Source organism: Atractosteus spatula, chromosome 14 (genome assembly GCF_055471065.1).
Source record: "Atractosteus spatula isolate fAtrSpa1 chromosome 14, fAtrSpa1.hap1, whole genome shotgun sequence".
NCBI classification, from domain to species: Eukaryota; Metazoa; Chordata; class Actinopteri; order Semionotiformes; family Lepisosteidae; genus Atractosteus; species Atractosteus spatula.
In genome coordinates this window covers 25,462,010-25,483,748 of record NC_142719.1, presented here as the reverse complement: position 1 = coordinate 25,483,748, position 21,739 = coordinate 25,462,010, and the positions used below count along the sequence as shown (strand labels likewise).

Genomic DNA, 21,739 nt, shown 5'->3' with positions numbered 1-21,739 from the left:
GTAGGTTTTGTTGCTTCATCACAGAGAGACTGGTGGTCTGTATTATTAATCCATGTGATGGGGTTTCATTCAGCAGCCTAGTCTGACTGCTCTGTCACCTTGTTGTGAATTTGAATTGTTCACTCTAGCTACGCTAAAGTAATTACATCTCTATTCCCTCTATGTTGTTCTTCACACTACAGCTCTGCAAATTTGAATCCTGGTGGGAAGCTTGATTCAACAGTAAAGTAGTCAATTAACTCAATTTTAATTTAAATTCAACCCACATAGTCCTTAATCTTATTTTTCCTGCTTTATAATCTATCTTTTCAAAAATGGGTTTGTTGTTCCACGCAAAGGCCTGCGTATTTATCTTTTGTTTTTAACACATTGTTGACTTTAAATGCACGTGTGAGATGGATTTTAATGTACTGCTTGTTCTATTCTTGTTCACAGGTCCTTTACAGAACCCAGTGGTGATGCAGCCTCCCGGGCCAGGATATAACATGGGAGCTCAGCCTCCATACCCAAGCCAGATGCCAGGGAAGGCTCCTCTGGCTCCTCTTCCTGGACAGTATAACTGTAGCCCCTACCAGAATCCACCTCCAGTGAGCTTGTATCAGGCGCCTGGTCAGGCGGCGGTCAGCAGGCCTCCTATGGGGCCAGCTCAGCCACTGGTACACCCCCCTCAAACTTCAGGTTCCAGAATGCCTCCACCTCCTCTTTCCCAGAATTCTACCCCTGGCACTGTACCTGCTAACAGTTTTTATGCTGACACCCAGCAGCCCCCTCAGCCAGCCTGGCAGTATAGCATGCCTCCTCCCATGAGCCAGCCTGCAGCAGGCCCCGTAACCAACCATGTGACCTCAGTAACTAGCTCAGTACCAAACCAGCCTTCATCATCAGGATATACCATGGCCAGCCCTCCCATCTTTCAGAAAGCTGCACCCTCTGGGCCCACCGTCTCGCACAACAACTACGTCCATCCAGGTACATGACCTGTTCCCACGACCTGTCTTTTGTTCTGCAACATGACAAATCTATTTTTCAAATCGATGGGAAATTAGAGTAGTAATAAAAAAAAAAGCAATCGCCTGGATTCAGGATTGCTCCAGATAAAAATAGATATTTTCCTCATTTGTCATGTCACATCTGACCCTGCATGGAAAAAAACGGGAAAGTCTTGGTAATTTGGAAAAGTAGGAGAATTTCAAAGCAATTCTGTACACTAAGATTGGAGACATTGGACTAGTACATTAAAGTACTTCAGGCACAGAAACAAACACCTTTATAAACAGAGCCATGGTAGGATTTATTTTTAAGAACTGAAGTGTGATTTTTCTTATATCATGGGAATCGTTTGCATTAATAGTTATAATTTTTAAACTGATGATGAAGAGCCTTTACATTTTCTAAGTATGACCTCTTAAATACTCAGTTCCAGTATTTTCTCTTAATTATTTAAAGATGTTTTATCATATAACCATTGTGAACCAAATATCACTTTTGGAAACATTTATATACATCCATGAGTTATTTAGTTTGAATTGACCATTTATTAAGTCTGCCTAAAACCACAAAATTCCAAGACATTAATCAATAAAATATATAAAAAATAAAATAAGCTGATTAATAGGGTGCTGGGCCACCACATCTGGCCAGTGCAGCCTTATGCGTCATGGCATAGAGTCTCCCAGCCTCTGGGGTTCTGTTGGAGGAATGCAGGACTGTTCTTCCACTAAGAATGTCAGTCAGCTCACGTCTGGTTGATAGAGGTGGAAAACACTGTCTTGGGCATCATTCCACAACATCCCATAAATGGTCCATTTAACCATTAAGTAGCGATTAGTGTTTACCTTGCTTTCCAAGACATTGGGTTCTCCAAGACCACGCCAGTCCCACACTGTTGAAAATGAGTCCCACACTGTTGTGGAAGTACCAGAATCTTTCACCGCTGGATCCATGTAGAGTTCTTTAGGGAGCACCAGACAAGCACTCATCTGTGTGTCGAGTTCATAGTGAAGGATGATTCATCTGATCATATCACATTTCTGCACTACTCAGTTGCCTGTGCTCCTTGCACCCTGGGCGTACAAAAGCACATTGCTAGGTGGTAATAGCTTGGTCAATTAACAGAATCATGAGTCTCTACAACAATGTCAAAATTTTACATTCATTGCTTAATTTTCTTAATCAACCTAGACGTAATGCAAGTGCATGAGACATTCAGACCAAGCCATGAGACCATGAGAGCTATACGATTACATACCATCACGGATGCTGGCTGGCCAATAATCTTGCTGTGTATTAATACGAAACAGTATTTCAATATGGATTCTTGTGTACATTTTGTCAGTGCTCACGCCTTTTTTTGGCCGAGCAGCCTGGCTGGCCTGTATACAACTACGGGACATCCTGCATGTGTGATGAGCAACGCTCTATGGAATTCCTGGCTGCTCGTGCCGTAGTTTGAAATTTGTGGTCAAGTGATGTGTGTTTGAGCTTCCACCCACTATTTGACCTTTGCTGCTCATGTCTTTCACTTAGAGTTTGGTGCTAATGTCGCCTTAGACCCCATCGCTTCTGAATCCTCAGCAAGTTGAGCTCTTATGGCCATTGAAGATCTGCCAAACACTCATCTTGCAGCCATGTCTACCCAAATTATATGATACTACGCCTTTCCCGCCATTTCATGTATAACCCTAAGGATCTGGGATGTCATTTGCTTATTTAATTTTAGAGGCCACTCCTGTGTGGAAGCCACTTGTACATTTGAAGAGCAGAAGACATGAATCATGTACAGGGTTTTAGTAATCTGTTTTCCTTCCCTTGTGGACATTGCAGTAACGGCAATATTCTGCTAAATAGGAACTTGTTAAATTGCCCTTTAAGTCCACATCTACAGTGTGATTAGGCTGGCTGATGCTGGAAGTGCACTTTGCCCCATGTTCATACTAAAGAGACCAGCTTGGCAGAACGTCTCTCTCTCTGGCAGGCTTTCAGATGAGGTAACAAGCTTACTGGAGAATGGAGTCAAGGGCCAGGTTAGAATACAATAAAAAGTTGCAAATCTACTTTTCGGTTAATCTTGGCACTTCTGAATTTTAGCCATCGCAGAGCTACACTACAACTGGAATGAGATCTTTGTTATTTAAAGGGGGAAGGATGTTTAACATTGTATTGTGTCATCGTATTGTGAGCCTGTTTTGTAGACAGAGTGTATTTTCAGTAATCGAAGTGGGTCATCAGATTTAATGTGGTAGGCTGCACTGGGTTTTGCTTTTCTAATACTTAGACTATAATGTCACATTCATCATTACAGTTTTTCTGGTAGATAAAGTATAAAACCTCCTACTATACTAATCTACTCGATGGTCTTTTTCAGGTATCATTCTCTGTGCTTTTTAGCACAGAAGCCTAGGCTCAGTCCTTATGCCTTTAAGGCAGTATACACATCCAATATGCTGTTTTGCTCAAATTAAAGTTCTGCTCTGTATGCAACCATTGCATGCACAGTTGAAAATAATCACAATGATACTTTCACATCACGCTGCTCTCAGCAAGCTGTCCCTGCTGTAGTCCAGAATGCTGATATGTCTGACTCATTCAGTAAGTGACGGCTCAGTGATGGGGATCACAGACATGCACAGTGCTAAATTTAGGGGAACTCATGTCATTGCAGTGACTGCTGTGGTGCCGGTGTGCTTTTTAACAGGCTTCTAGTGGTTCTGTCAGACTAGTACCTAGTCCATGTATTGTGTTTAGCGTGGTAAAAGTGCTACAACACAATCCTCTAATATGACTAATTGTTGCCCTTATTATCTTATTTCACTTGGCTAGTTGTTCCACAAACTTCCATAATTCATTTAAAAATGTGCATTAGTGAATAGAGAACATGAAGGCTTGAATATTTGATTTATATATAAAAAATATTCAGTATTTATATATTATATATGAACAGCTTGAATATTTGATTTAACCGATTTTCTAAAAAAACAATATATAATTTTCAGGTCAGTCTGGATGGGATGTTGTTGCTTATTTTTGGACCATTCAGAGTCTAAATGCAGGCTTTTAGGACCACAGGTTCCTGTAGAACTCCTGTAGGACTCTTTTTGACTTGCATTTGTGTTTTACAGTGTTCAGAGAATCAAGTGTGTTGTAAAGGAATGAAGAGATTAATTGCTTAAATTGTGACCTGTTAGGTGCTGTCTCTCCGCTCATGAGCCCCCCTACATCTCAGACGTACCAGCTTGGTAGAACAGCTTATGGGCCTCCACCAGCTGCAGGAGCCCCCCCAGCAATGAGACCCACACCACCGCCGCCCCCTGCTGGCCCACTGGGCAGTGCAACCCCACCTTTGCCTCCCACCCCACAGCATGAAGGTATAACGTTTGTTCAGATTTTGAATTTACAAATTTGAATTTGTTTCTGGAGTGCTTGCTGACAAGCATGTGCTTTAAGGGAAAAGAGAGGTTTATTTCTGTTTTCTTTATTAATAATAATAATAATAACAACTTTATTTTATATAGCGCCTTTAAAGGTGGCTTCTCAAAGTGCTTTACAGAATGACAGCAACAATAAATAAAAAGAATACACAAGATAGAATACAATTACAATATACAGAGGAGACTGTGGATTGTGGTACTAAGTAGAAGCAGAGGGGTAAAGAATGGAACCAGTTAAATAAAGACTCTTCTAAACAAGGTTTTGAGTCTGGATCTGAAGGAGTTTAGAGAAGGTGACTCTCTGATATCCTTGGGCAGAGAGTTCCAGAGCTTGGGGGCATAACAGGAGAAGGCCCTGTCACCCATACAATATAGACAGGCTTTGGGGACAGTTAGGAGACCAGAATTAGAAGAGCGAAGGTTGCGAGGTGGGGAGTAGGGCGATAGTAGTTCGGACAGGTACTGAGGTGCCAAGCCATGCAGAGCCCTATAGGTGAGCATGAGGATTTTAAAGTCCACACGGAATTTGACAGGAAGCCAGTGCAAGGACTCCAGGATAGGAGTAATGTGATCACTTGCACTAGACCTGGTCAGGATCCTGGTTGCTAAATTTTGGGCATTGCAAACACTGAACAAATACTGCAGTTTGTTCAAAGTAGATTTAGATACCCCAGCGAGTAGAGCATTACAGTAGTCAATTCGAGAGAACACAGATGTGTTGATCAGCTTTTCAGCCACAGTTAGTGATAACACACATCTAGCGTTAACACACATCTTGGTTAATTAACACATCTTGGTTAATTAACCAAGCTATTACCACCTTGCAATGTGCTTTTGTACGCCCAGGGTGCAAAGAGCACAGGCAACTGAGTAGTGCAGAAATGTGAGTTCTAGGTAACATCTAGCGATATTTAATATTTGAACTGTCATAAATAACTTTTTTTCCCATTTTTACTCTTTGATGCCTCTATGCTTGCTGCTTCTTTTGCATCTGCTATTTTTTAAACCAGTCCCTCAATCCTCTAATTATGCAGATTTTTAAACAAGCTTGAGCAGAAAAACTGGTTTTGTGCTGAGAATGGGAGGTTTGAAGTGGTGGGTATACTGTACAGCATTGCAGAAAACAGACCTCTTTGAGCAGTGAACCAGATAAATTAGTTTTCTGTCTAAGCTGGTTGATTACAATTCTTGTCTTCTGCCAGCAGTGGCTTTCTGTCAAAATCAAAACTAATGACAATGCCTTCTGCAGTCTACAAAATACTTTTTTTCTTGAAGATTTTTTATTGATCTGGCAGAAAAAATGTACAATGAAAAAGCTAAACAAATGACACAATACTTGATTTGAAAAATATTTATATTTTTAATTTGCCTGATCAACTGCTTTGGTTCTTATAATTGTGTATTAGGAGTCAGTAATATGCAGTGCACAATTTATTTTCTGAAGAGTCATCTTCATTAAATCGAGATTGCTTTTCTCTCTTTCCCTTGGTTTCCCTTGGATTTTTCTGCTTTTTCTTCATGCCAGACATTCATTGTGGGAATATTGGTAATAGCTTGGCTCCTTCATCTTTGGCGTCATCCCCTTCAGAGGACGATGATGAAGAGTGTGATATTGAGTGCCCAGGTGTGACGGTCATCCCTGAATGTCGTGATTGCTGTCCAGTGTCGTGCTTGTGTTTGTGCTCCACGTCATGACAGCCATCTCATTTCAGAACTGCCCTGCAGTTTGTGATCACCAATTGTGGGGTTATCCTTCCTGTTCCTGGAGAGCCAGCCTGGTTGTCATGTCACCACAGGACACCACCTTCATTCAGTTAATTGATTTAAATGGTCTACAAAAATATCTTTAAAGCAAGCAGTACAGTGGCTCACTGGTGCCAGGAAAAAGTACCCCTGGGCTTGCCTAATAACTAGGTTTTCTGTCACATGAAATGCCAAATGAGGCCATACACAGCTACTCATACCTGTGGGCCCATCGATTCCATAAATCCATCTTCCACCTGTGATCTTTTTTTATGGATTGCATTTATTAAAGCAAATTTCTTTTTACGTCACTCTTGTCCTCAGATTGTTTTTCCTTCCCCAGTATGACGAAGTAAGAGCTGAAATGTACTAGGAAGTCTGAATGTTCCACGTTTTTGTCATGCTGCTGTGGTAAATTCTGATCACACATCCAATGTGTCCCCTCTACCAGGAGCCGCACATCCACCCACCCCTGGTGATGGTTCGCAGGTCCCCAACAGTTTCGATACTCTGGAGTGTGGGGGCAGGAACATGGGTAAGACTTTGTGCCGCAACATTCTATATGTGACTGCCCGATTTGGGGCTTAAATCTGTAATGTAATTAGAATGAATCATTTGTTTTTGGGAGCAGCCAGCTAATTTAATTATCCTTCATTTCTGAATGTCGGCTATGGTTGGACACTTGTCTTTGATTCCAGGAGCACCACATCCACCCCAGGCTGCTGCAATGGGCAGGGCCATGGGCCACTCGTATCCCTCATTACCTCCTGGCTACCAAAATATGGGGGCCCCCGCTAACACTTCAGGAATGCAACCTCCAAAACAACAGCCTTATCCATCAGGGCCCCAGCAGTTTCAGCAGGTACGTGACTCAGTGGCAAATGATTTTCACTTTGTCAAATAAGCCAGAGCTGCATCAGAATGTTCCTTCAGAATGCAGGTTAATGGAAACAACAGTGTTGGTCTTTGCAATGTTTTCAGACTTTTTAAAGCAAATCGGTCCTTCGATAGTAGAAAGTTTTCATTAAAGGGGAACTGCAATGCTGTTTTCCTATTTTGGGGTTAGAAAGAAACAGCATTGATGAGCACATTTCAAACTGCAGTAAAAGTAAAATGTACACAGTAACTTGTAAAACCAATTTACATCACAAAATTGACAAAATTTGACAAAATGTGCAGTGCTGTGTTCTGCAGTTCAGAATGAGGCAACAAATCATCCGGTGAAGCATATGGCCCCATGACATTGTAAACAAGCAGGCTTATGAATACGTCTCTTTTAATCCAATACAAATACTGCTCACAACCTCAAGATGGGTTTGCCGACAAATACTAATTACATGTTAACTCTGCATGCTGATAACATTGAAACATTTCTCAACCTGTTTGTAGACGCTGTTGTTAGTCATTACGGAGACTAGTGAGGAGGAAGGGCTGAATCATGTCACAATTTGTGGGAACAAATTCAAATTTATGACAACAGGAAGACTTACAGTACTTTCACAAAATTCACGATTTTTTGCTTAATTTCACATTTGTACATTTTTTTCTATAATGTCAATGAATTTATTTTGTTATCTAAATTTAATAACCAGTCGGAGAAATTGGCACTGCAGTTCCCTTTAAACTAACAGTGCTTTAATAGCCTTGAATAAGATTGGTCAAAACATACATCGGAGTAAGCAGAGCAAGAAAGAAGGTCTTCTGATGGATGGACATTTTTTTTTTCTGTTCAGCCCCCTGTAAGCCCTGCCCAGCTGACGTCTACAATGGGGGGGATGAGCTTGCAACAGGCCCAGCCTCCTGAAGCCCTGAGAGCCATCAACCTATTGCAGGAACGCAACCTTCTCCCCCCACGCCCCATCAGTGCACCAGTGCCCTGCCTGCCCCAGGACCTGCAGAAACTCAACTGCCACCCGGAGTGAGTGCCCGCGCTGCTCAGCTGAGAGATGTGTTTTGACTATCCCATAGCAACACATGGCATGCAAAAGTCAAAGGAGTGTCACGGATTGTGCCCCCGAGTAAAATGTGCAATTTCAACCTCTGTTTTGCGGAATAAAAATTAAGCATCAGCGACTCGTAGCTTCTCAGTCTTTGGAATCTGTTGTAAGTCAGGGTTTTTTCCCCTGCCGCTGTTTTCTTCCTTTCACAAGAAAATACTGCAAATTAATATAAAAGGTAGAGTTTAAGGAAACTCAAAAGATCATGTACCAAAGCACCAACACATTTATTTTTTTCCTTTTAAGAAATATTTTAAAATGCTGTTAGATTGCTTCTTTCAAAAGTAACCGTGGTACTATTATCACATCTACACTTTTTGTTGCTTATTATGCTGTTCAAATATTTACAATAAGAATGACAGCTGTTCAGGAAAATGTGTCTAGATATTGTAGAAGTGTTACAGAAGACCGATCATTCAAATGAATAACTGTTCCTCCTCCTTTGTGAACAGGGTTTTTCGTAGCACACTGACCAATATTCCTCAGACGCAGTCTTTGCTGAACAAAGCTAAACTTCCACTGGGATTACTTCTGCATCCTTTCAAAGACCTCTCGGTAAGGCCTTTTCTTCTCTTGTCCAATGTTTTTTTTTAAGCTAAGAAGAACCACGAGTGAATGTTTTTGACCTCCAGGAAACCTCTTGTCATTACTGCTTTATTTATTTATCAACCTGTGGTTTAATGTAACCTCTCTGTTGCATATTGGAATGAGATGCATATTGGAATGATCTCAGGTGTCTACAGTTTGAAGTAGGCCTCTGTGAATGTGTCAACTGAATTTACAACAACCGGCTGACTGGCCTAGTAATTTTTTGGACTGTTAATGTAATCGAGTCTTAAACTTTCACAAAGCAAAGATGGGCAAATCCCCTTGTAACATCAGACAAACTGGATGTTGTAATATTTGATCTTTAAAATCTAATGTTTTAAAAAAAACTGTCTTAAATCAAACTCATGACAATGGCAAGGTTTTAAAGGCAATGCAAATGTAACAGGCAGTGTACAGAACATTTTATTATTTGTGTGCAATTGCAAATTACATGTCAAATGTTTATTTTGGAAAATAAACAGGAAACATTTTGCCATCGATTTATACATTATCTGAAAGGCACTTGTTCCTGGCAAGGGTTACAGCATACCTGGAGTGTATCCTGGAAGTATAGTGTGAAAAACAAGACGCTAGTCCACCGCAGGATACACTCAAGGACAATTTAGGCCAGCCTGTTGACATGGCTGACTTGTCTTCTTGGGGCACCATTTCAGTACACACGGAATGACCATGCAAACTCCACACACAAGGATCTGCAAGCTGGAGTAGAGTCCAATGCCAAAGAGCTGCAAGCTGGCAGCACTGATTGCCAGGTTATTATATTGTCTAAAAAAATTATTACCACTTTAGAAAATTAACAGATTAAATCTATTTTTAGTGTTAAAAAGATTCATGCACTTGGTCCAGGTGATTAAGTGTGTGATGCATACTAGTTCCCCGCTTTTGTGCTCTGCCTGATTTTAACAGAACAGTTTCTCATTGCAGCAACTGCCAGTGGTCACCTCTAGTACCATCGTGAGGTGTCGTTCCTGCAGGACCTATATTAACCCCTTCGTGTCTTTCCTGGACCAGAGGAGATGGAAGTGTAACCTCTGCTACAGAGTCAACGATGGTAATAAGTTGCACTGTTGTGATATAGAAAACTGCAAAGCTGCGTGTAGTGATAGTGAACCAAGATGTGTTTTGATATGTTGTGGTTTTTTCCCTGCCAATAAACAGCTCAGATTGAGTTTGGATGATATTATGCTCTGGCTTTTGGCATTTACTTATTATATACATTCATACAGCACTTTCCATCCACAGATCACTGCCAAATATTTTAGATACCTGCTTTGTCAGAAGAGTTGTTGGAAAATGTGTTTTTGTTATCCATTGCTCTGTGCCATCCTATGAAGATTACTGTACAATATTTTTTTTCATCAGGATGTTATCCAGTGCTTATAGTGTTTCTGTTAAGATTTGTGTTCCTATTTCCTCTGCAGTATGAATCCGTGTCAGCCATAAGTAATAAATACATGGTTGAGTTTTTAACTATATGTTGAAAAAAGAACTGGTTTGCAATACAGGGTAGAGAATATGTAACAAAGCATGTGAAACACAGGTTATTATGATCAAGTGAATAGAACACAGTAGTTATGACAATGACTTTGGAATTTCCTGGGAAAACATGAAGGTGTTTCTGTGCTTCACATGAAGCAATATAAAATTGGTGACATATTGTAGTGACAGGTCACAGGAATCACAGGTACAGCATTTCTGTGTGACGATGATCCTGCTTGTATTTTTCTGCAGTTCCTGAAGAGTTCATGTACAACCCGGTTAGCAGATCGTATGGAGAACCACATAAAAGACCCGAAGTCCAGAATGCCACGATTGAGTTTATTGCTCCTTCAGAATATATGGTGAGCTCTATTTGAGTTATTTTTCCATTGATGAGTGATGAAACTGTTTATTTAGCATGATGCTTAAGCGTTGATGTGTTTAACTTGAGTGCCTTTTTGACAAAATAGTGTTGCATGCAGTAGAACGACTTTATATGATATAATGTTATGGCTTTGCCACTTCAGTATTATAATTATTCGTATGATACTTTCCATCCACAATCTCAATATACTTTACATGTTTTGGAGGGGTCCCGTTAAATCTAGTACTGATGTGTAGCGCCCAGCTGGGTTATATTCTGTGCAGTTTCACTACATGCATGCTGTGGCAGATTGGGTCTATTATGATAGATTTTGCAATGAGGATGTTTGAACAATTGATGTGTATAACAAAAGCTAATTCAATCTTTTCACTTAATTCAAACAAGTATTGCTATAATTTCCATTAACTTAACAACATTTTTGTTGCAGCTGAGACCTCCCCAGCCTGCTGTGTACCTTTTTGTGCTGGATGTATCCCACAATGCCATAGAGACAGGCTACTTAAACGTTGTCTGTCAGTCACTTTTAGACAATCTCAGCACGTAAGTTTGTAAACTCCTGTGCCTTTTTCATGAGTGCCATTTTAATTTCGGGAAGAAAAACCTGAAGGGAAAGCATAACATACCAGGCAAAGCAAATGATGAAATGAGAAATCGGTTTTGATTGGCCCAATGGTAGAATTTGTGCAGACAGATCACCACTTCAGTCAGGTGGATATAAAAAACATTTTGGTCAAATTGACCACAAAACAGGTTGTTGTATTGTGTCCCAGTAATAGGGGCGCATAGCTGGAGACTGGACCTGCATCACGAGACAACTGCAGTATGCATATACAGTAGTCTGTATATTATCTTTATTATCTTTTAATATCCTGCGTATGCTCTTGTAAATATTAAAAAGCATCACATACCAGATAGTTTCTGATGTTTTTGACAATATCTTATTTTCCAGGCTTCCAGGGGACACCAGGACAAAGATAGGCTTTATTACATTTGACAGCACAATCCATTTCTACAATCTCCAGGAGGGTCTGTCTCAGCCTCAGATGCTGATTGTCTCAGATATTGAAGGTGAGCAGAAGAGGCTCTTATTATGTAGAGGACTGGGGGAAAAACGACGTTTAAATTTCTAATTGGCCCTGGCGTCTTAGTATTTTAATGTTTTTTAAACATTTTGACATTGAAAAAATATTTAGAATTGAAATATTACTGCCACAAAACAGGAGCAGTCTATAGCATTATCTTATTTTCTTTTCCCTTTCAGATATTTTTATACCAACTCCAGACAGTCTTTTAGTAAATCTCAGTGAATGCAAAGAGGTAAGAAACTATTTGTATGTCTTTTTATGTGTGTGAAAGCAAGTGTTAAGCCCTGGAGTATTATTATGCTGCCTATTGGTATAACTCTACTCTCAGAATGAGAATATGCATTCAAATCATAGCTTGTAAATGTCAGACATACGGAAAGAATGACTGATCTGCATTGTGTTCATGTTCTCTACACGAATTGTGTCCCCTGTGTAAGGAAGAGGTTTTTGTTCTGTGTGTAAACTGTATTTCAGTGTCATTCTTATTTGTGTGCCTATTAGTCCAACCTGGATCATACCAGGTCCCTGTGCAGGGAGCTTACTGAAACATGGTCTCTGTTTTCTGGACAGCTGGTACAAGATTTGCTGAAGGCTTTGCCTCAGATGTTCACCAAGACCATGGAGACTCAGTCAGCCTTGGGTCCAGCCCTGCAGGCAGCCTATAAACTGCTCTCGCCCACTGGGGGTCGAGCCTCTGTCTTCCAAACTCAGCTGCCCTCTGTGGGGGTGGGAGCACTGAAGTCCAGAGAAGACCCTAATCAGCGGGCATCTGCAAAGGTGAGACCGAACCTCCGGATGGGCTGTCCACCAGCATACTGCAGCTCCGCATATCTTCATCTTCCTTAAAAGCTGGATTTATAGAGATGATGCCGTATCACTGAGAAATCAAATGTATATTCTTCTAGATGTTGGAATAATAAGCTTCTCCATGTACTCTGTGGAATTAGTAGAGTTTTTTTAAATATTTGTAAATTATTTGGTTGCGTTACTAAAGCATATTTCATGGCAAATATCAAAATTGTTTAGTTTTTTTTCTGAAGATTTTTCTTTGAGGCTTTGCTTCCTGAAATTGTATGCAGTGGGATAGTTGATTCCATTGTACTTCGTTGTTTCCAGGATATTCAGCACCTCTCCCCTGCAACTGATTTCTACAAAAAGTTGGCTCTCGACTGTTCAGGGCAGCAGATTGCTGTTGACCTTTTCTTACTGAGCGGACAGTACTGTGATTTAGCATCCTTAGGTGAGTTTTTCTCTATTGTTTAAAAGCCATGTATCATTCTTGCTGATCCACTTTTTAAACTCTAGTCTTCATTTGTTCCTTCAGTGTTATGTTTTGTTGAATATTGACCCTTATATTTTGTGTAAAAGTGTATTTCAAATGAAATTGTTTTGAATTGTTGTTACTATTAGGTTTACGGTTTATTTGTAAACTGTGCCTTCTTTTCCCCAAAGCTGTGTCAATACTTGGCACTTTCTGAAACCCATCCAGCTTCTTTCTTTCAGTTCAGGAGGAAGTGCAAGAACCATTCTGTTTTGTTGTATTTCAATGCGAAGGTTTTCCCAAAGCAAAATTTAAAACAGAAAATCAGCTTAACATTGTGAAAGCAGTTCAAAGCGTATCATTTTTGCTTCTCTCTCTTAGCTTGCATATCTAGGTATTCTGCTGGCAGTGTCTACTATTACCCTTCGTACCACCACCAGCACAACCCTGCTCAGGTGGAACGGTTCCAGAAGGACCTGAAAAGATATGTCACCAGGAAGATTGGCTTTGAGGCAGTCATGAGGATACGCTGTACCAAAGGTGTGTGCTCAGAAGGATTTTGTGAAGCAAATTTCGCTCAATTAGAGGTTGGATCTTTTGACCTGTGAACACCTGGTACACAACACACCTGCTGTCAGTTTTCATGTGTTACTCCTCCCCGTTCTGTTGTTGGCCTCTTTGCCTTTTTTTCTTTGGAATTGCAAATACTACGCTACTGTTGTTTGTTTAGAGGGCATTAGTACAGCTTCATTTGGCACCCTCACATATTCCTGTTCAACTGCTGCCAGTGTACCGTCATTTTGCACTCTTTTCACTTTTTAGATGTTTCTGCTTCAGAAAAAGTGGGTTCATTAGGAATCCATCTTTACTGGTTTCTATAGCTGTAAAAAAAAGTAAAGAGAATGGTAATACTCTTAGCTTTCCATAAGTGGTTAACTTTGATTCATCTGTTTCCCTCCTTCTTAGGTCTTTCCATACATACCTTCCATGGGAACTTCTTCGTCCGATCCACAGACCTGTTGTCCCTGCCCAATGTCAACCCAGATGCAGGGTTTGCTGTACAGATGTCTATTGAGGAGAATCTAGTGGATATGCAAGTGGTCTCTTTCCAAGCTGCTCTTCTATACACATCAAGCAAAGGTAATAAGAATCACAGTGCCATGTCTATAAAGAGCTGTATAAAGAATCAGCTTTTTTGTGGCATTGTTTCAGGATTATGAAAGCACTGTGGAAAATAATTTCGCCAGTTATAGGAGAACTGCATCACTATTTTTATATTTTGGGGTTAAAGAGACTCAACATTGACTTCATTTCAAACCACAATGAAAGTCAAATGTACACAGTAACTCGTAATACCTTGTAATAATGTACAAGACAAAATAGACTAAGTTTCCAGGTTGGCACAGTGCAGTATTCTACAATTAGAATTTTGTAACAAGGCAACAAAACGTCTGGTGACGTGTAGTGACCCAATTACATTGTAAACAAGCAGGCTTGTGAAGGCATCTCGAACGAATAGAAATATTGCTTTTGACTTCAAGACGTTTTTGCCAAAAAATACAACTTGCTAACTCAGCATGCAGATCACATTGGACTATTTCTGTGTCCAACCTGTACTTGTTTGCATTACAGTGACTAGTAAGCTGCCTCATGTCACAATTCATGCAAGTTCACGCTCTCACTCATGGTGAGACCAGGGCTGTGTGAGAAAATGGAGACCATACAGTACTTTCAATAATTTCACAATTTTGTGCTTCAATCGGAAGTTGTTAAATTTGGCTATACCGTCAATTAATTTTGTGACCAAGACATAACAGTTGGTCTGAGAAATTGGGACTGTAGTTCCCCTTTAATTATCTTCAGGATTTTTTTTTATTGTTGGAAGTTTTAAACACCTATCCGTGAAAGGATCCTAATTTGTCTGTGTTCCACAGGGGAGCGACGGATCCGAGTACACACGATGTGCCTGCCTGTTGTGAACTCTCTGGCTGACATCTTTGCTGGAGCAGATGTGCAAGCCATTACAGGACTGCTGGCTAGCATGGGTGAGAACCACAGTGCTGGGGAAGAGGAATGGGATTCTGTGCCTAGCACAGCACAGCTGCTTTGAAACCTTTCTTATTTTTCTTAACAGTTAACATGCTTTAAGAAAATGGGGAAACTGGATTTTCAAGAAATAGATACACAATAATTTGCGTATTTTGAAAAAACCTTAGCCACCTTTTGCATTTACCTTCGGGAGGTGGCGTGGCTGGTATGCTACATCAACAAGAAGGAGCTGCGAGCCTCTGTGTTTACATGCTAATGTCAGATGCCATTTGTGATCCTGCCATGATCTATTTCTGCTTGTATGTTAAAAACCAGGCAATGTAATTGTGATTCTTTATACAAGTTCTGTATTCTCCTCAACCCTGCGAATGAACAAATGGGTGTCCTGTCCCCTTGGAAAGTCTGGCGGAGGGTGTGATGAGCTGTAATCATTAAGGCATCAATGATTGTGCAGTAGAAATCGGTGTGCCCTCCTTCCTTGGCGTGCTGTTGTGTTAACCCGATGACTTGCCCCTCGTGCCAGCTGTGGACCGCTCGGTGGCAGCCAGCCTGAGTGACGCCCGTGACGCCCTGGTCAACGCTGCCATCGACTCCCTTGCTGCGTACCGCTCCTCCGTGCTCAGCGTCCAGCAGCCTGGCCTCCTGGCCCCTGTTTGCCTGCGGCTCTTCCCACTCTACATCCTGGCCCTGCTCAAGCAGGTAAGGCCCATGAAGCCAGGCCTGCTAGCTCTTTCCACACTGTGAATTTGTGAATTTCCTACTGTCTTGTAGAAACACTGGTTTTCACTCCAGTATCAATGGTGCAGAGGAAATGACCAAACATCAGGTGTTCAACCTGAGCTGAACGAGAACATTTGCATAACATTTGTTTAGAACAACGTGGGGTTAAAGCTGCAGGTGTGGTTTTGATCAGGAATAGCTGTTGTGTAAAACCTTTTGCCACCAGCCATATCACCCTGCAACTCACAGCTGGCAACCCACTGAAGCTAAGCAGATGTGAGCCTGGTCAGTACCTGGATGGAGACCTCCTGGGAAATACTAAGGTTGCTGCTGGAAGAGGTGTTAGTAGGGCCAGCAGGCGGCGCTCACCCTGCGGTCCATGTGGGTCCTTATGCCCCAGTATAGTGACGGGGACATATACTGTAAACAGGCGCCGTCCTTCAGATGAGACGTAAAACCGAGGTCCGGACCTTCTGTGTCATTAAAAATCCCAGGGCGTTTCTCGAAAACAGTAGGGGTGTAACCCCGGCGACCTGGCCAAATTTCCCATTGGCCCTTACCAATCATGGCCTCCTAATAATCCCCATCTATGAATTGGCTTCATTACTCTGCTCTCCTCCCCACTGATAGCTGATGTGTGGTGAGCGTTCTGGCGCACTATGGCTGCCGTCGCATCATCCAGGTGCAGCACATTGGTGATGGTGGAGGGGAGTCCCCATCACCTGTAAAGCTCTTTGAGTGGAGTGTCCAGAAAAGCGCTATATAAGTGTAAGCAATTATTACTATTATTATTATTTTGTACTTGTTATGTCATTAGGAAGAACAGTTGTAAAGCTGTAACATATTATTTAGCCTGTAAGAAGGTTTTATGAAGGCATTGTGCTGGCTATGGGTGGCATGTTGACACAGTGGTTAGCATTGCTGACTCACAGTGCTGGGGCCATGGGTTCAATTCCAGACCTGTGGTGCTAGTCTCATCTGTGTGGAGTTTGTATGTTCTCCCCGTGATTGCATGCGAGGCATTATGCAGTAGCCTCTAAACTAATAAAACAAATGCAAGTCTTTCAATGAGCTCACTTCAGGATACGTTGAATAAAAACAGTATCGCTGGTATCTGTGCCTTCTGCACTGGGATCTGCCATGTGAACATCAGCGCTCTCTCGTACACTGGAGTGGAATGCAGAGTGTGTAGATCAAATTGTATGATGTGTTACTGGTAGACTGAGGTAGTTGGTTCCTAGCTATGTACTATCAGCACACCCTTTCCACATTTAAAGTGTGCTCTCGGAAATTATGAACATGGATGGTTATGAAAGAAATTAGCCCTGTATTGTCTTGCACTTACAGGCAGCGTGGTGGCACAGAGGTTAACTGTGCTACCTCACAGCACTGTGGTCCTGGGTACGATTCTGGACTTGGGGTGCTGTTTGTTTGGAGTTAATCGGCTTCTGGGAAAACTGGCCCCAGTCTAAATGTGTGTGTGCCCTGCCGTGGAGTGGATCCTGCTCCCCCATGACCCTGAACTGGAAGGAGCAGTTAGAAAATGGATGGATATATAAAGCCTTTTCCAAAAGAAGCATATTAATTACTTCCGGGTTGTTGTCACTGAATTGCTGAAGTACATCTTTATTTCCAGAAAGCTTTCCGGACTGGGACCAGCACCCGCCTGGATGACCGTGTGTTTGCCATGTGCCAGCTGAAATACCAGCCCCTGGTGTACCTCATGCTCATGATCCATCCCTCTCTATACAGAGTTGACAATCTTTCAGACGAGGTGAGGAGGAGGCAGATAAGATTCCTACGCTGTTATTTGTTCTTTCACCCCCAGCGGGGAACTTCAAAATAACTTCAGTCTTTCTCATTCTGCAGCACGATTCTTGCAATTTTTTTATTGGGTCAGTTTGTCTTTTGCTTTTTGAGACAGGGTGTCTTTTCCCTGTTACATTATCCCATAAGTGCATAAAAGCTGTAAAACACTACTGCAAGTTCCACGCTCCCCTCTACCCCATGTAAATTTGAAAATACCACAATCTGTTTTCCCTACTACTGTCTGGAAAATGATACCAAGGCCTACAGACAAAAACCAGCAGATTTCAAAACAGCTTTTTCCCTAGGGTAATAAGACTGCTGAACAACCAACCGCAGCAGCTACCAGCAATGACCCAAACGACCACTGATAAATAGTCAGTCCAGCACATTGTTTTTTTTTCTTCCCCCGCTGCGTTTTTTTATTATTGTGTAATCTTGTAAATTGTTACTGTACAATTTATTATTTTCTTCTTGTAACCTATCAAATTCTGTCCTATCTCTTCTTGGCGAGCTTGCGGAAAATGCATTTCACTGCCGACAACCACCACTGTATGCTGTATTGTTCTGCATTGATAAACAAACCTTGATTGATTGATTGAAATAAACTTGGTTCACACAAGTTCTGTGCTGTTCTATTGCCATGAAATAGCTCAAAATCACCTTGTCCACCTAAGTAATAATTCACCCTGCATCATTTTTATGTTACAGGGAGCTCTTAACATAAATGACAGAACCATCCCTCAGCCTGCACTGCTGCAGCTCTCTGTGGAGAAGCTGAGCAGGGAGGGGGCCTTCCTAATGGATACTGGGATGGTGAGCACTTCTGCGATTTCCTATTTCACTTCCTGTGACTCTATGGATGCGAGAACTGTTTTGAATGATACTCCTGAGGGCCCTTCTTGTTATCAAGGCTTTACAAGTACTGTATAACACTCCAGCGAGGAGAGGTCACAGGAGTTCCCTCTGCAAGATGTGATTAGAAATGCATCACGAGACAAGGGCTGGGGAGAGCTGTGATGACTTCCTTGATGGTGACTGTTTGAGAAGTACCATATGCAGTAGAGAAGCTTTTTCTTCTTTAGGCTTACACTTGTTTCATTGAAGTGGGACACAACTGCAAGAAAAAGCTGCTGATTTGTAAAAGCTTAAAGGCAAAGAATAATCAGCTTTGAATTTAAATGTTTAATCTGCTACTTTAAAACAGTGAATAGATTCATTTTGATGATTACGTTATCTGATAAAACTTATTTAAGGATAAGCTTATTGTATGATTTTCCCTTAGGCCTGTGAGACATTTTTTGTCTTATTCTTTAAAAGATTGAAGCTTTGGGTGATGCTAAAGTACAGTCCAGAGACATCTGGTCAGTATCTGAAGTAAGAATGCATTGTTTATAGAGCCTGTCCTTTTACAGGTGTTGTATCTGTGGATTGGAAGAAACTGCAGCTCCAACTTTATTACCCAGGTGCTGGGAGTACCAAACTACTCGGCAATACCTCAGAACATGGTAAGGCAAAGCAGCCAAATGAGCAGAAACACCAGGTCTGTGATCACACTAGAGCTTCTCAGCTGATAAATGTTCTTGTATTTGTTACAAAACAGAATCAGCTCCCTGAATTGGACACAGCTGAGTCTGTGAGAACGAGAGCCTTCATCTCCTGGCTACGAGAACAGAGGCCATTTTTCCCAGTGCTTTATGTGATAAGGTAAGCCAGGCTGCTCTTTCATTTGAGCCAAATTATGACAGATTAGTTGAGAATAACAAGACGTTTTGATGTTAAGAACAGTGCATCGAGGAAAATTTACCAAATTTCTTGTTCCACAGTACGTTTAGAGATCCCCTGTTTACTGATTAGAATATTCTTCTAATCATTGTGGCACTGGTGTTTTCCTGTAAAAAAAACTCAGAAATTAATAATCTCTTATTGCAATCCATATTTACAGCCTGATTTATGAAACCATTCCTGATCGAGAGGTTTCTCTGTTCATTCAAAGGACCTTTCACAATTTCCTACCATACCTAGTGGGTTTTTTCGTCAGATATGATGGAATTTCATTTTATAATACTCCTTTCTGTATTTACAGGGATGAGAACCAACTTAAAGCCATCTTTATGCAAAATATGATCGAGGACCGAACAGAATCTGCGCTGTCATACTATGAGTTCCTGCTTCATCTGCAACAGCAAGTTAGCAAATAAGCAAGTCCAGTGAAGGCAGAATGATGACGAATAGAATATTATAGGTATTAATGAGTGAGGGAAGAGTCAACAGGAGGCATTCTGAATAGAGCTGTTTATCTTCAGGAACTTAAGTCCTGGCTAATTTTCTAAGCATTTCTTTTTTGCCTCTTGAAGATTTAACTTATTTGTGGCATGACTGAAGCACACTGAGTTACTGGACTTTAATAAACACAGACCTTTTTGCTGAAGGGGGGGTGCTCCATTACTGGCTCTGAGCTTTTGGTAACAAAGAACCTAAGCATATCAACATCAAATGACAGAATAAGCTTTACACAAAAGAGAAGAGAGGATATCAGGAAAATCAGTGTGAATCCCCAGAGAAACACTTGTAATAAAGACTGCTTTTTCAGTCAAAGACAAGAGGCATGAAGCCATTTTGTCTAAAGCACATTTGTTTGATAATAAAGTAATATATATGTATTATACGCATTCTGAGATATTGTCTGCCTGTGGGGGTTGATGTTTGATATAAGCAGCACTGCTTGTTAAAGATGTTTTTCAGGTTGAGAAAACTCACACACTTTCTCCTGTTAGATTATGAACAATGATCTTTACTATAAGATTAGGGGACAATGTTAGAGGTGCTGTTTTTTCCTTCATCATGCATCGAACAAGCAATTATGTTGGCAAACTAAAGCAGAAAATCACGGGACAGCTATGTCACCTTTTAAGTAGTGTAAAGATATTTTATGATCTCTTAGAGTTCCTCAACTTCTACACTGAGTTATATTTCCCTCTGAATTTGGCCATAATTGGGCGAAGTGTAAAGTGTATTCTTTTTTTAATTTATGAGAAAGCCTGTACGAGATTTATTTCTGTAATTACCTTGTATGAGAACTTGCTTTTTATCCTTGAACCTCTGTGTTTAAATGTTGACACTATATATGAAATATTTTGATATAATAGTATAAAAGTAATTTCTTTAATACCTACTTAGAATTAAGCCATTTTTGATCTTTAACCTTGCTTTGTTGATTAAAAGGTTTACAGTAAGAAATCTAAGTGATAAAATTAAAGAATTGATTACTGTGAAATGACGCTATAAATAAAATGGATGGTTCTTTTTAACCCTAGTGATTGATTTATGCCATGGAAACCATTGGAGAAGTAGCTTTTTCAGATGATACAGTTATTATATTGTTAAATCCAGATGAGAAAGATATGGTGTTTACTTTGCAGTTGTGTATATAACAGCCAGAATGTACATTTTTACATTGTTTGCTGCACAAGGCTTCACTAAGTTCTTTAAGACCTGTTGGTAATGTATGATGTGGTATGTTTGTCTACAGTCTTCCTTGTCTGTGTCACTTGTAGCATTTAATACTTGTTGCTTTCACTCCTGTTTTTCAGGGTGACTAATGGCCCCAGTTAATTTTGCTAGCCCACATGCATAGTAAAAGTGTTTGGTTCTTGAAATATTGTCATTAATTGTGGGGTGTTTCTTGGAAAACAATTATACACTTTTTCTTAAGATGCTGAGGTATTTCCAAGGTAAAAGGTTTGTACTCTGTATATTCATTTATCAGTCAGGAGCGCAATTCTTATTTGTTGTTTTCAACTGCATGGTTGAGTTTATTTGAAACAAGACATTTTTACCTTTTTTGAGCTATTTCTTAACATCTTCACCACTGAGGTTAGTATAATAGTGTTTTATTTTTAATTTAAAATTCTATGGCAGTATTCTTTATGAGATTATAATGAAGTTGAGAGCCATTTTGCTAGTCTAGGAGTTTAGATTATGACATGCAGCATAGCTCCATGCACTAGAAGCAAGCCCAGTTTGACACAAAACAACCCTCTTGATATCATTTTCTCCTTGGGAGCATTTTTTTTTCTTCCATTAACTTGTACTCAGATATTTTTGATACCCCCACTTTCATTTATTAACCCAGCAGAAAAGTGTTTTTTTTCTGAAAAATAAAAAGACCTGATTCT

At 40.6% G+C, this 21,739-nt stretch overlaps 1 protein-coding gene across 4 annotated transcripts in view; it reads left to right on the top strand.

The window, feature by feature from the left end:
* The window catches only part of sec24a (SEC24 homolog A, COPII coat complex component), a 26,545-nt gene extending 4,806 nt beyond the window's left edge, over nucleotides 1–21,739 (top strand). For 2 of the 4 annotated variants that reach the window (XM_088931978.1, XM_088931979.1), the window contains exons 2-24: nucleotides 436–969; nucleotides 4,185–4,364; nucleotides 5,953–6,051; nucleotides 6,622–6,705; nucleotides 6,869–7,032; nucleotides 7,904–8,088; nucleotides 8,620–8,722; nucleotides 9,701–9,827; nucleotides 10,508–10,617; nucleotides 11,068–11,180; nucleotides 11,590–11,708; nucleotides 11,902–11,957; nucleotides 12,296–12,502; nucleotides 12,842–12,965; nucleotides 13,368–13,526; nucleotides 13,953–14,126; nucleotides 14,921–15,031; nucleotides 15,559–15,734; nucleotides 17,392–17,529; nucleotides 18,273–18,377; nucleotides 18,977–19,069; nucleotides 19,165–19,268; nucleotides 19,648–21,739. In XM_088931978.1, the coding sequence (XP_088788104.1) occupies nucleotides 436–969; nucleotides 4,185–4,364; nucleotides 5,953–6,051; nucleotides 6,622–6,705; nucleotides 6,869–7,032; nucleotides 7,904–8,088; nucleotides 8,620–8,722; nucleotides 9,701–9,827; nucleotides 10,508–10,617; nucleotides 11,068–11,180; nucleotides 11,590–11,708; nucleotides 11,902–11,957; nucleotides 12,296–12,502; nucleotides 12,842–12,965; nucleotides 13,368–13,526; nucleotides 13,953–14,126; nucleotides 14,921–15,031; nucleotides 15,559–15,734; nucleotides 17,392–17,529; nucleotides 18,273–18,377; nucleotides 18,977–19,069; nucleotides 19,165–19,268; nucleotides 19,648–19,762 (3,380 nt within the window). In that variant the 3' untranslated portion in view covers nucleotides 19,763–21,739. The remainder of the gene's footprint in view (nucleotides 1–435; nucleotides 970–4,184; nucleotides 4,365–5,952; nucleotides 6,052–6,621; nucleotides 6,706–6,868; nucleotides 7,033–7,903; nucleotides 8,089–8,619; nucleotides 8,723–9,700; nucleotides 9,828–10,507; nucleotides 10,618–11,067; nucleotides 11,181–11,589; nucleotides 11,709–11,901; nucleotides 11,958–12,295; nucleotides 12,503–12,841; nucleotides 12,966–13,367; nucleotides 13,527–13,952; nucleotides 14,127–14,920; nucleotides 15,032–15,558; nucleotides 15,735–17,391; nucleotides 17,530–18,272; nucleotides 18,378–18,976; nucleotides 19,070–19,164; nucleotides 19,269–19,647) is intronic. The other 2 variants (XM_088931980.1, XM_088931981.1) reach the window with 2 other exon arrangements.